At 34.6% G+C, this 18,698-nt stretch overlaps 1 protein-coding gene across 3 annotated transcripts in view; it reads left to right on the top strand.

The window, feature by feature from the left end:
• LOC115216667 (gamma-aminobutyric acid receptor subunit alpha-5-like) overlaps window positions 1–18,698 on the top strand; it is a 741,237-nt gene that overhangs the window by 599,887 nt on the left and 122,652 nt on the right. For all 3 annotated transcript variants that reach the window (XM_036506277.1, XM_036506278.1, XM_029786168.2), the window contains one exon: window positions 7,875–8,009. In XM_036506277.1, coding sequence (XP_036362170.1) covers window positions 7,875–8,009 — 135 coding nt within the window. The remainder of the gene's footprint in view (window positions 1–7,874; window positions 8,010–18,698) is intronic.

Below are 18,698 nucleotides of genomic sequence, written 5' to 3'. Positions count from 1 at the left end.
TTATGGTACATCGTAACCCATTAATAGACGAGGGGGAGAAGCGGAAGAAACTGAAGGAGGAGGAGGTGACAGACAGTATTTCATTTATCGACAAAAGTAAATTATGACCCTGATGGAATTTAAAAATCTGGGAACTGTACGTCATACGATGTACCGCAAGACATAATATCTAAAGTTCTAAACAATCTTCAGAGATATTATATTGTTACTTTCGATCATAAAATAGTTATTGGCCATTTCAATACGTGGATGTGGATGTAAAATTCAATAAACTAAATCACTTCTAATATACACCGGCCTAGTTACGCTCATACCTGCGACGCTATAATAGGGAATTATTGTAACTGTTATAAATATATCAATGATTATGTATCCAGATAAGTTTAATGGGGTCTCAGTAAGTAGGTTTGGGAAAGAATATTAAGTGTAATGGAAAATACAGATGTAATCCAATTGATTTCATAGATTAAAATATGTTATGCTATAAAATAAAGAAAACCAAACATCAATACAAAATATTGATTTCAAATTTTGGCACAGTGCCCGCAATTTCGGGAGAGCAAGTAAATCGATTACATCGACCCATACTCAGCTGGAAATTAATTTATCGACCTCCATAAGATGAAAGGGAAAATCGACCTTGGTGAAATTTGAACTGAGATCGTGAAGACGGACGAATTACCACTAAGCAGCTCGTCCGGTGTGCTAACGATTCTGCCACCTCTCCGCTTTATTTTAATGCATATTAGTATTGTATTAGTTTTAGTAATGAAATATTAAAACAGTTGATTTATAATTTACAAAGAGGGAAGTTGCATATATATTGTTCTCAACATTTTATTCATTGACGTTCGTTCGTCAGTATCTCAGGAAAGGGCTGGTACTTATTTAAACGACTCCGGATGATGAAAGGCGAAATCGACCCTGGCATCATTTGAATGCAGAAGGTAAAGACGGACGAAAGGCCTCCAAGCATTTTATCTAGCATTCAAATGTCACCTTATAACAGCTTCAGACTTTGGCACAAGCCAAGCAAGCCCACAATTTTGGGATGGAAGTAAGTCGATTGCATTGACCCCGCTACTCAAATGGCACTTACTGTACCGACCCCGAAAAGATGGAGGGCAAAATCGACCTCGGCGGTATTTGAATTTAGAGTGCAAAATGGACTAAATGCTACTAAGAATTTTACCCGGCACGGAAGCAATTCTTCAAACTTCCTTATAACATTAATAATAATATGTAGGAGAAACGTGACTCGACAAGAATAATTTAGGGCCTCAAATAGAGTAATATGTCAAGCAATGAAAGATATAATGTTCTCCGTTTCGTGTTAACTAGTAAATTTCGAGAAAGCGGTGTAAGTGAATTTGTCACAATATTAATTGTTAGTAACTTAAAAATAAACCTAATTGATATTAATTTACATGGGGTAATTCTGCTAATTTCTGAATCGTGTTAACATTTCTGATAAAACTGTAATTAGAGAACGATTTCCATTTCTGCTTCATAAAACTAGGACAATTTACACTATATGTAGTTTCCACCGTAAAAACATTATTTCATTTAAACTTCAAATAAGAATCGTTTTGCCATTAATTTTTAACGAGCGGTTCCTATCGATTTCTTTTTAAATTCCCAGTTCTACACCATTAAAATGCATCAATGCAGTGGATACTTTCACCAAGATCGATACATTCTCACAACTATTTACACAAAGAACGGTATCTTATCATTCCATTCTAAATAAATATGAAATAAATTATTATTATTATTTTACTTTTTTTAAAATACACTCACACACACATATATATACAAATATATTATGTGTATGTATGTGCGTGTGTTTCCGTGCGTGGATTTATGTTGTGTATATATACACATACACACAGGCAAACGCATAGTCACGCACACAAGCACACGGAGACATGTATACACGCGCTCTGACACACAAGCACTCACTCACTTACACACGCATATATATATATATATATATATATATATAACTATACGTCTATATCTATATCTATATTTTACTATTATCTATTAGATTACTGGGATTAGTTTAACATGAAAGCATGTAATGATAGCGAATATTCAATACGTATGGAGTGTTTTAATTATTAACTTTTGGATTATGAAATAGCGTATCTGACTGAGAATTGGTTATATTATTAGTTATGTTCAATCGTATTTGTTTTGGAAAGAATAGAATATAAAATCTTTCATATTATCAATATATATATTATCAATAGTATATATATATCAATAACTATGGAAGACTAGTGGGAATATTATCTGCATGGACTTCAAGGGCTAGGTTGCTATGTAGTTAGATAATTTAGTCTTTCGTTATAGGTTTACTTATTGAATATATCTACCGATATTTTGTTTTTTTTCCTTTTTGTACTTATTTCTTGCAGTTTAATTAATAATGTTTGCGTTTAATTCTCTCTAGAATTAGGATTGAATAAATATGGAGATAACTAAGGTATGTTTGTTCCCAAACTATATTCATTGTGAGTGCTGTTGACACCACCGGATTGAATGGTACTGCTCAGGTGTCGAAACCATAATGATATCCATGTGGCAGCTGATAATGGTGGTATGTTGGATTGTTGGTATAGCTGTTACTATATGTGTGGAATACACACACACACACACACACGCACACACACACGAAGGCACTACATGAGCACCTACATCACAAAATATTGAGGTTTGAAGTGAGGAAACGCTATTTAATCAAACATAATGCGTGAAACTATTCATATATAAGGAGAACTCCGTCCCGTTACGACGATGAGGGTCTCAGCTGATACGATCGACGGAACAGCTTGCTCGTAAAAATAACGTCCAAGTGGCTGAGCACTCCGCAGGCACGTGCACCTTTAATTCAGTGTGACACAGTGTGTGACAAGGCTGGCCCTTTGTAATGCAGCACCACTCATTTGTGCCAGCTGAGTGGACTCGAGCAAGATGTATGCACACAAAGATAAGTGAACAAATACGTATATATGAATATTACATACATAAGCACTAAACAGTTGTCCCCCCCCCAAAAAAAATATTGGTATGAATCGCGTAAAGTAAAAACAAGCATATATTTACTTTGTTACTTGTCTTACTGTATTTATTGTGTTATATGCATTTATTATGTTGATACAAATCATAACTATACGGTGATTACCTAAAATATGTCTATTCTTAATCCAAGTTATATAATGTACATGTATATATATATATATATATATATTGTATAAAGGGCATTATTACACATAAATGCCTCACACTAGGAGGGACAAAGTCATTACTACCAAAAATTATACTAATCACACCCAAATGCAGTTTTTCAAAGCAAGACATTTAAAAATGAATTATGTTCTGTATCACCGTGATTTCACATACAACTTGCGTCTAATGATCGTCAGCAGAACTGATTCTGATACATCATAAATAAACCAACCTTATGTAGCGAAGACGAACAGACAACTGTTCACTCCGGCCAAGCACATGGAATGTTCATAAATCATATATCCGGTAAATGGCGGGCTTTTTACGAACTGCATGTCGGGTAATGAAAAGTATTTCGGAATAAGTTTAACAATTAAGGATAATCTCTTAATAAGGGATCTTAACAAGAATTATCGGGTAGCTAGCGTGAAAACCTCATAAAAGAAAAGAATCCGAAAATAATTTTTTTCTTTTGAACAAATTAATTATATCTATATTGTATAAAGGGCATTATTACACATAAATGCCTCACACTAGGAGGGACAAAGTCATTACTACAAAAATTATACTAATCACACCCAAATGCAGTTTTTCAAAGCAAGACATTTAAAAATGAATTATGTTCTGTATCACCGTGATTTCACATACAACTTGCGTCTAATGATCGTCAGCAGAACTGATTCTGAATACATCATAAATAAACCAACCTTATGTAGCGAAGACGAACAGACAACTGTTCACTCCGGCCAAGCACATGGAATGTTCATAAATCATATATCCGGTAAATGGCGGGCTTTTTACGAACTGCATGTCGGGTAATGAAAAGTATTTCGGAATAAGTTTAACAATTAAGGATAATCTCTTAATAAGGGATCTTAACAAGAATTATCGGGTAGCTAGCGTGAAAACCTCATAAAAGAAAAGAATCCGAAAATAATTTTTTTCTTTTGAACAAATTAATTATATCTATATTGTATAAAGGGCATTATTACACATAAATGCCTCACACTAGGAGGGACAAAGTCATTACTACCAAAAATTATACTAATCACACCCAAATGCAGTTTTTCAAAGCAAGACATTTAAAAATGAATTATGTTCTGTATCACCGTGATTTCACATACAACTTGCGTCTAATGATCGTCAGCAGAACTGATTCTGAATACATCATAAATAAACCAACCTTATGTAGCGAAGACGAACAGACAACTGTTCACTCCGGCCAAGCACATGGAATGTTCATAAATCATATATCCGGTAAATGGCGGGCTTTTTACGAACTGCATGTCGGGTAATGAAAAGTATTTCGGAATAAGTTTAACAATTAAGGATAATCTCTTAATAAGGGATCTTAACAAGAAATTATCGGGTAGCTAGCGTGAAAACCTCATAAAAGAAAAGAATCCGAAAATAATTTTTTTCTTTTGAACAAATTAATTATATCTATATTGTATAAAGGGCATTATTACACATAATGCCTCACACTAGGAGGGACAAAGTCATTACTACCAAAAATTATACTAATCACACCCAAATGCAGTTTTTCAAAGCAAGACATTTAAAAATGAATTATGTTCTGTATCACCGTGATTTCACATACAACTTGCGTCTAATGATCGTCAGCAGAACTGATTCTGAATACATCATAAATAAACCAACCTTATGTAGCGAAGACGAACAGACAACTGTTCACTCCGGCCAAGCACATGGAATGTTCATAAATCATATATCCGGTAAATGGCGGGCTTTTTACGAACTGCATGTCGGGTAATGAAAAGTATTTCGGAATAAGTTTAACAATTAAGGATAATCTCTTAATAAGGGATCTTAACAAGAAATTATCGGGTAGCTAGCGTGAAAACCTCATAAAAGAAAAGAATCCGAAAATAATTTTTTTCTTTTGAACAAATTAATTATATCTATATTGTATAAAGGGCATTATTACACATAAATGCCTCACACTAGGAGGGACAAAGTCATTACTACCAAAAATTATACTAATCACACCCAAATGCAGTTTTTCAAAGCAAGACATTTAAAAATGAATTATGTTCTGTATCACCGTGATTTCACATACAACTTGCGTCTAATGATCGTCAGCAGAACTGATTCTGAATACATCATAAATAAACCAACCTTATGTAGCGAAGACGAACAGACAACTGTTCACTCCGGCCAAGCACATGGAATGTTCATAAATCATATATCCGGTAAATGGCGGGCTTTTTACGAACTGCATGTCGGGTAATGAAAAGTATTTCGAATAAGTTTAACAATTAAGGATAATCTCTTATAAGGGATCTTAACAAGAAATTATCGGGTAGCTAGCGTGAAAACCTCATAAAAGAAAAGAATCCGAAAATAATTTTTTTCTTTTGAACAAATTAATTATATCTATATTGTATAAAGGGATTATTACACATAATGCCTCACACTAGGAGGGACAAAGTCATTACTACCAAAAATTATACTAATCACACCCAAATGCAGTTTTTCAAAGCAAGACATTTAAAAATGAATTATGTTCTGTATCACCGTGATTTCACATACAACTTGCGTCTAATGATCGTCAGCAGAACTGATTCTGATACATCATAAATAAACCAACCTTATGTAGCGAAGACGAACAGACAACTGTTCACTCCGGCCAAGCACATGGAATGTTCATAAATCATATATCCGGTAAATGGCGGGCTTTTTACGAACTGCATGTCGGGTAATGAAAAGTATTTCGGAATAAGTTTAACAATTAAGGATAATCTCTTAATAAGGGATCTTAACAAGAAATTATCGGTAGCTAGCGTGAAAACCTCATAAAAGAAAAGAATCCGAAAATAATTTTTTTCTTTTGAACAAATTAATTATATCTATATTGTATAAAGGCATTATTACACATAAATGCCTCACACTAGGAGGGACAAAGTCATTACTACCAAAAATTATACTAATCACACCCAAATGCAGTTTTTCAAAGCAAGACATTTAAAAATGAATTATGTTCTGTATCACCGTGATTTCACATACAACTTGCGTCTAATGATCGTCAGCAGAACTGATTCTGAATACATCATAAATAAACCAACCTTATGTAGCGAAGACGAACAGACAACTGTTCACTCCGGCCAAGCACATGGAATGTTCATAAATCATATATCCGGTAAATGGCGGGCTTTTTACGAACTGCATGTCGGGTAATGAAAAGTATTTCGGAATAAGTTTAACAATTAAGGATAATCTCTTAATAAGGGATCTTAACAAGAAATTATCGGGTAGCTAGCGTGAAAACCTCATAAAAGAAAAGAATCCGAAAATAATTTTTTTCTTTTGAACAAATTAATTATATCTATATTGTATAAAGGGCATTATTACACATAAATGCTCATCACACTAGGAGGGACAAAGTCATTACTACCAAAAATTATACTAATCACCCCAATGCAGTTTTTCAAAGCAAGACATTTAAAAATGAATTATGTTCTGTATCACCGTGATTTCACATACAACTTGCGTCTAATGATCGTCAGCAGAACTGATTCTGAATACATCATAAATAAACCAACCTTATGTAGCGAAGACGAACAGACAACTGTTCACTCCGGCCAAGCACATGGAATGTTATAAATCATATATCCGGTAAATGGCGGGCTTTTTACGAACTGCATGTCGGGTAATGAAAAGTATTTCGGAATAAGTTTAACAATTAAGGATAATCTTAATAAGGGATCTTAACAAGAAATTATCGGGTAGCTAGCGTGAAAACCTCATAAAAGAAAAGAATCCGAAAATAATTTTTTCTTTTGAACAAATTAATTATATCTATATTGTATAAAGGGCATTATTACACATAAATGCCTCACACTAGGAGGGACAAAGTCATTACTACCAAAAATTATACTAATCACACCCAAATGCAGTTTTCAAGCAAGACATTTAAAAATGAATTATGTTCTGTATCACCGTGATTTCACATACAACTTGCGTCTAATGATCGTCAGCACAGAACTGATTCTGAATACATCATAAATAAACCAACCTTATGTAGCGAAGACGAACAGACAACTGTTCACTCCGGCCAAGCACATGGAATGTTCATAAATCATATATCCGGTAAATGGCGGGCTTTTTACGAACTGCATGTCGGGTAATGAAAAGTATTTCGGAATAAGTTTAACAATTAATTTTTGGTAGTAATGACTTTGTCCCTCCTAGTGTGAGGCATTTATGTGTAATAATGCCCTTTATACAATATAGATATATTAATTTGTTCAAAAGAAAAAATTATTTTCGGATTCTTTTCTTTTATGAGGTTTTCACGCTAGCTACCGATAATTTCTTGTTAAGATCCCTTATTAAGAGATTATCCTTAATGTTTTAAACTTATATAATATATATATATTATATATATACATATATGCATATATATATATACATATATATAGGTAGGATATAGCAGGTATATATATAGATATGTATATATATATATATGTTTATATGCAATATATATAAGTGCATGCACACATAGGGGTGATGTAATCCACTTACCACATCATTTCTAAATTGCTGTAATTGTCCCAGTATTAAAAACTAATACCTGTTCCATTTATGTATATTCTACAACACCTACTTACACTTTCTTTCAGTTGGATACAGTACGGATGATATAATCTACATATGGGCCCACGGTTCAAATTCTGTGGAAGTTACCGATGTCACGATGACTCAGTTTGAAATGAGAGGATTAAAAGTCGGAAATCATACACTTTATAAAAACCAAGGTAAAATTATTGTTTTGTATTTGCAATTTTACAAATAATTTAAATTCCATATTTGTCACTGTATTATTTATTCATAGAAAACATTAAATAATGTTCGTTATTGTACCCGAACTCTAAACAATAATTTCTCTGTTTGAGATTTCTTATTATCATTATATTTCCACAAGTTCACACCAGTTCACGACGAATGGTATATAATGTAAAATATTCTTTGTTTTCGTTGGTGTGTGTTATAAGTGTCCAGCAAAAATTCATAAATCTTTTTTTCTGAGAGATAAAATATAATAACATATAATAAATGAACAGCGAGTCTCCAATATATGAGACCTCAGACGTTTTAAAAGTACATTATCTTTCATTCGTCTCATCCACAAGTGAAACAAAGAAATCAATATTCACACCGGTGCTCAGAATGTATATGAATACAAACAGTCAGACACACACTCACACACACACATCACACAACATACACACAACGCACACAACACACACATAAAACACCTACAGATAACACCCACACACACACCTTACACTCACACAACTGTGCAATGACCGGAAACTTGAAACTCTGATTTTTATGATACCTTTGCTGCTTTAATAAAAGCACATTACATTTGCTATCCGAGTTCTATTTATTCCGCCCTGATTTGAATTTATGTACTCACCTGCATATATATATATATATATATATATATATATATATATACCTGCATATATATATGATATCCATGTGGCACCTGCATATATATATATATATATATATAAAGTTAATCCAAAGAAGAAAACAAAAAAAAAACACACACAACAACGCGAGGACGTGGAAGAAATAAAGTATTATTGGACGCTCGGGAAAGAAGTGAAGAAGGAGGGTGTAACGTTTCGAGCGGAGCTCTTCGTCGAAAACATAGGAGAAAGAAAGATCCCGAGAAGGGGAGACAGAGGTACTCACGAGGTCACATACTGAAAGGGTGGTGTATGTTTGTGTAGGTGTAAGTGGTGGCGACACAAGTGGAAAAATGGAGGTAGAAGAAGAAAGGTAAAGAAGAAAAAAGTACGAGAAACAAAGTTTGAGGTAAAAAAAGTTCGAGGAAAATATATATCCACGCATTTTTGTTTGTCTTAATAACCGACAGATTTCCGGAGCAGATTTCCGCCTCGACATCCGAAACTCTGAGTTTTATTATTGCAACCGAATGATTGTTACATATTATATTACAGATAAATTCCTATATTTGTATAATATCGAGGGCTCATTCATTCTTTTTTTATCATTCTATTACTATATAAATATATATTTTTATGTTCTCCGTCTGAGCTTGTATCCGTGTGTGTGTGTGTGTGTGTGCACACGTGTATATATATATATATATATATATATATATATATATATATATATATATATATATATATATATGTATATATATATGTATATATTCAGGGAGGGGGAGGGAGAGATAGATATTATAAGAGACTATGGTGTCAATGAGACCCCAAATGTGTCAGGTAGAGCACATATACAAAGGGAGAATGTATTCTAAAGACATCGATTTATATAGATATATATGTAAGTATGCATTTCTGTATGTATGCAATAACATATGGAACCACTTCAAAATTACCATACCATACGCGCGTGAGTTAATTATTTTAATATCATCGCAGGAATTGTGTTTATTATTACATGATATAATATGATTGAAAGCTTAGATTTCAGATGAAACAAGTATAGATTGATGTAGTAGTGAGTTGCTCTCTCCCCATATTTGTTGTGTAATTATAAAAACTCTACGAATCTTTTCGGATTTTCAGACATGTATTTCGTTAAACAATTTCAGGATTACTGTCTTCTCTACGAACAAATTCCTCTGGATTATACACACACAGACATATTCACATTTGGAACTTGAGAAAAGTCTTGCATAATTCTACTGTTCCACTCACAGAGTGCACACATACATACATGCATACAAACATACATATATATGTATGTAAGCATGTATTTCCGTATGCATGTTTGTATGTATGTATGTACGTGTATGAGAGAAAGAAAAGTAAACTCACGAGAATTTTTATTCACTATTTTCGACCCATCGTGCACCGGTACCTCGCAGGTGAGATCTGTACAAACACTTGTGGTGCACCTTGTGTGCAGATGTATCTACTCAAGTGAGTTATCAAAAGGTCGCTCGTTTCCTTGTATAGACTCCTGAGGAGACACATGTGCGCCTATGGTGATCCACAATTGTTTGTACTCTATCTTACCTGTCAGGTACCGGTGCATAATGTGTCGAAACGAGGGTAGTGGGTAAAACGTTTCGTGATTTTCAATGTGTTACTCATATTGATATAACCTTTAAGGATACAAAGGAATTCTTGAAATAATCCAGACCTTTGATGATATAAGGTAACCGAATACTGCGGACAGTCTTTAAACAGCACACTACAAGGTGTATATCGGAATGCAAAATTAATATTTGTGTGCTGGTGTGTGTGTGTGTGTGTGCGTGCATGTTTTTGTGTGTATATTTACAATATGCGAAGATATATTTTATATATTTATAATATATATTAATATAGAATATTATATTTGTATATATATATTTAGATATTGTGGAGGTGTAATGGCCCAGTGATTAGGGCAGCGGATCCCGTTCATAGGATCACGGTTTCGATTCCTAGACTAGGAATTGAGAGTGTTTATTGAGCGAAAACACCTAAAGCTCCACGAGGCTCCGGCAGGGGGTGGTGGCAATCCCTGCTGTGCTCTTTCGCCGCAACTTTCTCTCACTCTTTCTTCTGTTGGCCTGCTCGCTTAGCCAGCGGGGTGGCGTCATTTAAATGTTTAAAACAATGCGAAACGCATTGTGACCAGCGATGTGTAGCAACATCCGATAGCCTAGTCGGTCACGGTGATCACAGTGATATTTAGATATTACACACACTCACTTATATAAATATATATGTGTGTGTATGGCTGTTTGTGTGCGGATGCGTATATATGCGTGTATGTGTGAGCGTGAGTATGTGTTTGATGAATCACTGATGTCACCTAATGAGTATAATCAATATTTTATTGTTAATTAATCTCATTTCGATTCTCTTGAATATGTACTGCTGGCCCGCCGCTCCTACGACCTTTAGGTCATCCAATGACCTACATGGACTTCAAGAGAGCTATGTAAATGTCAAAGTAGGTTTTCCCGACTGTACAAAAAAATGTTTGTTCGTAACTTCATTTGTTATCTTTTACAAACCACCATCTTGTCAGTTATATACGGATAAGTTTTGACGCCTCTTCCGTCCGTGTTTAAACGTAAAGAGTCGGTGCACAATACCAGAATTATTTTATCCAAATCTCTTATAACGTTGCTTATTATCTGTTCTTCAATGCCAATTAGTTTTAATAACACTGGAAACAAGAAAGACAATGATGAACTCGAGAGAATTGGTGTAGGTCAAGCAGTCATAAACTCTAGTGATTTTGCAATATCGGTATTTGTAGCTACACATTGTACCTGAATATATTTTGTGTTAAAGAGTACACCTGATATATATGTATGTATATATATATATATATATATATATATATAGAGAGAGAGAGAGAGAGAGAGAGAAGGAGAGAGAGAGAGAAAGAGAGAGAGAGAGAGTACACCTGATATGTATATATATGTGTGTGTCTGTGTGTCTGTGTGTGTGTGTGTAGGCACAATAGCCCAGTGGTTCCGGCAGCGAACTCAAGGTCGGACGATCGCGGTTTCGATTCCCAGACTGAGCGTTGTGTTTTTAATGAGCGAAAACACCTAAAAGCTCCACGAGGATCCGGCAGTGGGTGGTGGCGACCCCTGTTGTACTTTTTCGCCCCAACTTTTTCTCACTCTCTCTTCCTGTTTCTTGAGTAACGCTGCGATGGACTGGCGTCCCGTCCAGCTGAGGTGGGGGAAACACGCCACAGAAACCGGGAAACCGGGCCCACGAGCCTGGCTAGGTTTCAAAAGGGCGCCTAAATAAATAAATAATATATATATATATATATTATATATATATATATATATAGAGAGAGAGAGAGAGAGAAGGAGAGAGAGAGAGAAAGAGAGAGAGAGAGAGTACACCTGATATGTATATATATGTGTGTGTCTGTGTGTCTGTGTGTGTGTGTGTAGGCACAATAGCCCAGTGGTTCCGGCAGCGAACTCAAGGTCGGACGATCGCGGTTTCGATTCCCAGACTGAGCGTTGTGTTTTTAATGAGCGAAAACACCTAAAAGCTCCACGAGGATCCGGCAGTGGGTGGTGGCGACCCCTGTTGTACTTTTTCGCCCCAACTTTTTCTCACTCTCTCTTCCTGTTTCTTGAGTAACGCTGCGATGGACTGGCGTCCCGTCCAGCTGAGGTGGGGGAAACACGCCACAGAAACCGGGAAACCGGGCCCACGAGCCTGGCTAGGTTTCAAAAGGGCGCCTAAATAAATAAATAATATATATATATATATATATATATATGTATGTATGCATGTATGTGTGTATGTATGCATGTGCGTGTGTGCGCGCGCGTTTGTGTGTGTGTACGTAAAATATTTTAATTGCAAGATGTATGCATATTCTTTTATATTATCCACTTAAGTGTTTCAGCCAGTAGGCTGCGGCCATGTTGTGGTACCACCTTGAAGTATTTTAGTCGAATGAATTTGTTTAAGCCTAGTACTTATTCTTTCGGTATCTATTGCCCAAATGCCAAATTACGGGGACGTAAATAAACCAACACCGGTTGCCAAGCAATGGTGGGGGACAAACAGAGACACATACACGCATACACACATAAACACACACACTGACTCATGCACAAACATATATATATATATAAGACGGATTTCTTTCATCTTCCGTTTACCAAATCCACTCAGAAGGCTTCGGTTAGCCCGAGACTGTAGTAGAAGACATGTGCCATGCAGTGATACTGAACGCAGAACCATGTGCTTGGAAAGTAAGCTTCTTACCCCACAGCCATTCCTGCGTTTATATTTGTTTTTCTTTACAAAATAAATTTTAATACAGTAGGAAACTCTTGTCTTTCATGATTATTGTCTGCATCTAAATTAAATGTTATGTTTGTACCCTCATGTAGTAACTATTTGCATTAGTCATATTGTTTCTAGTATAAGAGTTTTGAAGATTTTGAGATAATTATTTGATCATCGGAAAAATATCTGGAAGTAATTGTTCCGCTCTTAACGCTTAGTTTCTAAACAGCAGAGCTGAACCTTTACGCTTCATCACACCGTTGTCGGTTAAGTACTGTTAAGTGATGGTCTTATGGATGAAAATAAAATTATTACCCGAACAGCATTTGCAGTACTGTTTTTGCTTGTGGTATATATTTTGGTAAGCAGCATTTTTCGAGAGAGAGAGAGATAGAGAGAGGTATACAGACATACAGAGACAGAGAAAGACACAGAGAAATCGAGAGGGAGTGGAGAGTGAGAGAGATAGGAAAAGAGACTATTTTTAAAAACAAAATGTCGCCTATTTGTCAAAATTAACCATCGAAGTTAAAATATTGACATTTTAATGATAATTATTTATTACACTTACTTGCTCAATTAATTTTGGTTTCTGCTTCCGTAGCTGTAAATTACCCATTTCCATTATTAGGAACGCAATATATCGTCGTATCTTACACAACAACAACAACAAAGAAAAAATCTAAATACACGAGTAATTATCCTTAATGTTTACCATTTATATAGATGTGATTTTCAGAAAAAATCAATACCATTTTGCATCTATATTTATCTAAAGTGTGTATCAATGGAGTTCATTTCTGTAATTTTAGTAATTTTTAATGGCAATAAAATATTTTCTAATATTGGTACAATTTCCTAAATTAGCAAATAATAAGCGTAGTTAATTTAATCAAATCCAGTTTATACTTAAGGCATTTTTTATCACCGCAGGAGTGTACAATAAATAGTTTTCAATACGCATGCTATGGCTTATTACTGTTTAGCTTAGCTTTGATATTCGTCTTCAGATATAGGTATATAGCAGGTCATAAGGGCATTTTCATTACATTTTCATCCAAAATATACTCATGCATATGCAAAACATTCTAAGATTCTTTTAAAGTAATCTTAGTAAATCATCAATTAAATTTACTACTGAAATAATTCTACGTTAGCAATAGTAACTGAATTCAAATTATAGTCATCCAAACGGAAACTTGGCCAAGTAGAATACCGAAGCCAATGACTGGTACGTTCTTACTTGAATGTAGGTTTGGAGCAATTGACCGAACTCTTGCTACGGAACACACGAATATTCGCGAGCAAATTGGTCTTCCTCTGAATTTCAATATCCATTAAGTAAATGTACATCGAGCGATAATTTACAATATACCGAAAGTACATGAGATATCTAACATATATCTTCCTTCATCCCCATTTGCTTTCTTATCTTTCGATTGAAAGTAAAACGAAACACGTTAGCTAACATGTATAATGGATAACACCGTACTTTGGCTATTTTAACTTCAAGATGTTCACTTCAAAATCATGGTGTGCGTGAATATGCAGTCGGTCTTTTCTTAATGAGAAAAGAAGACAGCTATAACAGGTACGTCTAACTATATTTCAGTGCATCATTCTCCATATCCTGCCAATGACAGGTATGTCGGACGTGTTGTCAGTCAATAAAGTAATGTACAAGTGATATACTCAAGATTATTAAGTTGACTATTCAAATGCCCCACATTTGTAGTCTTGGAAATTATCATTTATTAACTGGAATATAATTAATCATAATCATTGTTGTCTAGTCAGTTGCTATTATGCCTAATTAATTTCATTTCTATGACATTATTTGCTAACAGTTGCGCCAAGTTAGAAAATGTATTAATTAGGAAATGTCCGTAAATTTAAAGAATTGCAACATTGCGTGAAGAATCTATGCTTATTGAAGCAATTAAATTATGAAGACTCTTTGTGGAGCTGCAAAACAAGAACAGTGAACACTGATATAACCGTGGTCAATCTTGCAATGATGATGCATTCTCTTAGAACGACAGGTAAAATAGGCGATTCAGTTCCTATAGGTATTGTTAATTGAACTCACGTAAACTTCGTGAAACATACAGTGATTACACATTTTCTTAAAACGGCAGGGAGAATAGATGATTTGGTGCTTGTAGTAGTGCTGATGTTCAACCTTGATGTAAATAACATTTTTTCAATTGCATTTGAAGAAGATTTGCGTAAAACTCCAGCATTCAAGTGGATGCTTGATGATCAAAATGCGGCTCGACTTGATGGGCAATTGAATGCTACTTCTTGTTGAAATACTGGTCACGTAAATTCTCCCTCGAGAGATGTCCAGAGAAATGTGAAAAGCTAATGTACAAGTCAGAGGTGGTTTGAGAAATGCGTTAAACATATTGAAACTGACTTGGATACTTGCAGTACACTTGCACTTTTCTCTTTTCTATGGAAGTGAGGACCAATAATGTTATCCTATGAAAATGAAAGTTATCTTAGAGTAAACAATAAAGAAATGTACATTGATGGAAAGACGTCTAATTACGTGCTTCAGAAAATTACTTTTGTAACCACGTATTTCCTTTTTCGATTGCATTATGCGACAGCTTCTATAAGTATCATCTTGCAACAGCAAGAGTTGATCTGTCCGTGTTTGTAGCATGTGGTAGAGTGAATGTGTATAGCCATCTCAGATATGTCATGTATCCTAAAGAGCCACACAGAATATATTATTGAAATTGTAAAGTGTTATGTTTTTGCCTTTAATAATCTTATAGCTATGCAAGGAAATTATACGTCGTTAACTTCTTAAAACCACTCACCTCAGAATTTTCTCAGCAAGCAGCAAACAGTTGGAATACTCCATTTTTTTCGATAGTCGTTAAATATTCCTAGTTACTGTGGTACAATACAGATCGGTTCTTCATACGGAATATTACACGAATATATTTTCTTGCAGACTTGCAATAAAAGCAATTACTCTGCTTAATTCAGAGACCTCACGGAATTTAGAGAGAAATGTAACTCTCAAATTAATTGGCTTCAAATTAACTGAAATCCATTAAGTGAAATTAAAATTTTTACTTAACCTATAGCCGTAACTTTATTTCTAAATTCATTATTCTATTGATAAGTGAATAAATGCCTCTCATTCTGCTGGAAAGGAAGGGGAGAGAGAGAGAGAGATAGAGAGAGAGAGAGAGATGATCATCAGACGGTAGGATTGGTCCAAATGCTTACAACGGAGTTATATGTGCTAAAAGACCCCAGGCACTTTTTGGGAGTGTTGAACCGAAAGATGGATAAATCTTACTATACACATACCCTGCTGCATACTGCTGAACTCACAGAACAAAGAGCCAAAACGAACATCACAAGGTTTCCCTTGCGATATTTCAACGTGTCGCCCAGTCCAGCTTCCTATAGTAGTAAATCATGTATCGTCACCATAAAATTGAAAGACAAATTTGACCTTGGTAGTGCTCAATCTCAGAAAAACATACTAACCCTGAAAGACATTCGTTCGATGCACTAATAACTCCCGCATTTCGCAGTCTACATATCCTGCCAATTCGTCACTTATATATGTGTAACTTCAGATATTTATATACTTAAATGCACTCAACCATGTATACGCAAATATATCTAAAGGTATGTATATCCGTCTGTGTTCATATTTTGTCGGTTTAGGATCAGGAAATAATGTGAACGCTAGTGTGAGAAGCAATGAACGGATATTTTTGCCTGTACGCACAAATATCTGTTGGTAGTTGATTTGCCTGAGTTAAACTGAAGTTTACATGCTACACTCACCTTCCTAAATATAATGTCACTGACCCGTTGTAACTTGCAACCAACAAAGTTGTTATTTATATAATGCGATATTGAAGTATTAATTCCTGCCAATATAAATACATTTATTAGTGTGTGGTATTCATTATCCAGCGAAGATATCAGGAGAACTTGTATGGGAAATTTCCTTTAACAAGGAATCGTTTAGCTAGAAGCTTGCATTTTACTTTAGATCCTTCTCTGGAGATTACTCAAGTATAAAAGCTGTAAAATTATGGATAGATAATGGTAGCCTGGAGGTAAATGAAGCGAAAATAAGAGAAATTTCTAGTTTGTAAATGTATAGTAACAGAGAAATCATACACGTGAAGAGTTAAAATGAGAATCTATATGATTTCAGGTTTTAGCGTTGTGACTGCGAATAATGATAGAAATGAAGCGATTCGGCCATAAGTTAAGATTTGTATAAGTACTTATATAACAAATATACTTTATGTTGGTTGGCATGAATAGTATCGAATGTAATAGTTATTATATTCATAACTGGTGCTTTATCTTTATTCCCTTTTATTTATATCGGATCAATATATCACCGTGGAAAATTGCTTTATGATTGAAATACTTGGTAAACCATATACTGAAAGAGAAAATATATATGCGATAATAAAACCTACATTTGAACCGATGCAGGATAAAATATATATGCATATTTCTATGTGTATGTGTGTGAGAGAGTGAGAGAGAGAGAGAGTTTTTATGTGTGCGTGTATGTGATATGGTAGTACTGCACATGTATAACAGTATATCGACCTCCAATATTTTCGAAGTAATTAGTAGAATTAATACGCAGACACACTCACAGACACACACACACACACAATCTCTCTCACACGCACAGACTTCTACGTATAACCTTCAGTATATTCGAAAGGTAATTGACTTTAATAAGATCGGCTGATGGAAAATTTTGGACAATGAAGATAAAAGTGGATCGTACCTTTAAAACGGAATTTTGAAAGCAAAGAACATGTTACATTATGAATCCTCTTCAACGAAGTAAATTCATCTGCTGGCAACTACTAAATCAATCGATATATCTGGAATTAGAGAGAAGGTAAAGGCCCTGATTATCATTATCAACAGTAAAGATGATTGAAAATTCATCAGGGAGTCTTTGATCGTGTTAAAACCAAATACAATATATAATATAGTGAGTTGAAAGACTTCGACCAAAAAAGAGAAAAGCAATTAAATCGAAAGTAAAACCTCACTCCGGTTGCATTTAAACTATGAAGATGCGGAACAAAATAGATAATCCACGAAAGAGTTTGGGATCGAAGATTCCCCTTAATGTCTAACATTACCTGAGAGATCTTTTCATCTCAATATCCGATTTCTTATAAATTTTATATTAGAAATAAACTTATGTTAATATACATTTCATATATCGCCGATTTATTTTTCTTATTTAGAAATAAATATTTCCCTCTCCCTCTCACCACTAGTTGAATCATATAGTTCAATTTTATTGCTTAACTATACAAATATCTGTCACGACAAAAAGAGAAAAAGCTGCTTTTGCTTGGCATGCTAGAAATAAGAATCGATTTATACTACAACAAAATGACAAACTGGATGATATAATTCAGTAAACAAGATGATTGTAAGACTACTTGATTTGTGGTCAACTAGACAAAAACGAATAGCACAAGTAGTAAATAAAACAGGAAAATTGCTAAGTGCATCACACTATGGGATTATAATGATAATACCTGATCACTTTATTAACTAGTAGCAAATTGTATTTACTTTGCAATCGAAGGAAAATTGAAAGTGCCTATTGTGAAGTGGCTGAAATATCTGACATAACAG

This window comes from Octopus sinensis, linkage group LG10, assembly GCF_006345805.1.
Source record: "Octopus sinensis linkage group LG10, ASM634580v1, whole genome shotgun sequence".
Lineage (NCBI taxonomy): Eukaryota > Metazoa > Mollusca > Cephalopoda > Octopoda > Octopodidae > Octopus > Octopus sinensis.
The sequence above is the reverse complement of the archived record's forward strand: the minus strand, read 5'-3'. Positions and strand labels throughout refer to the sequence as shown.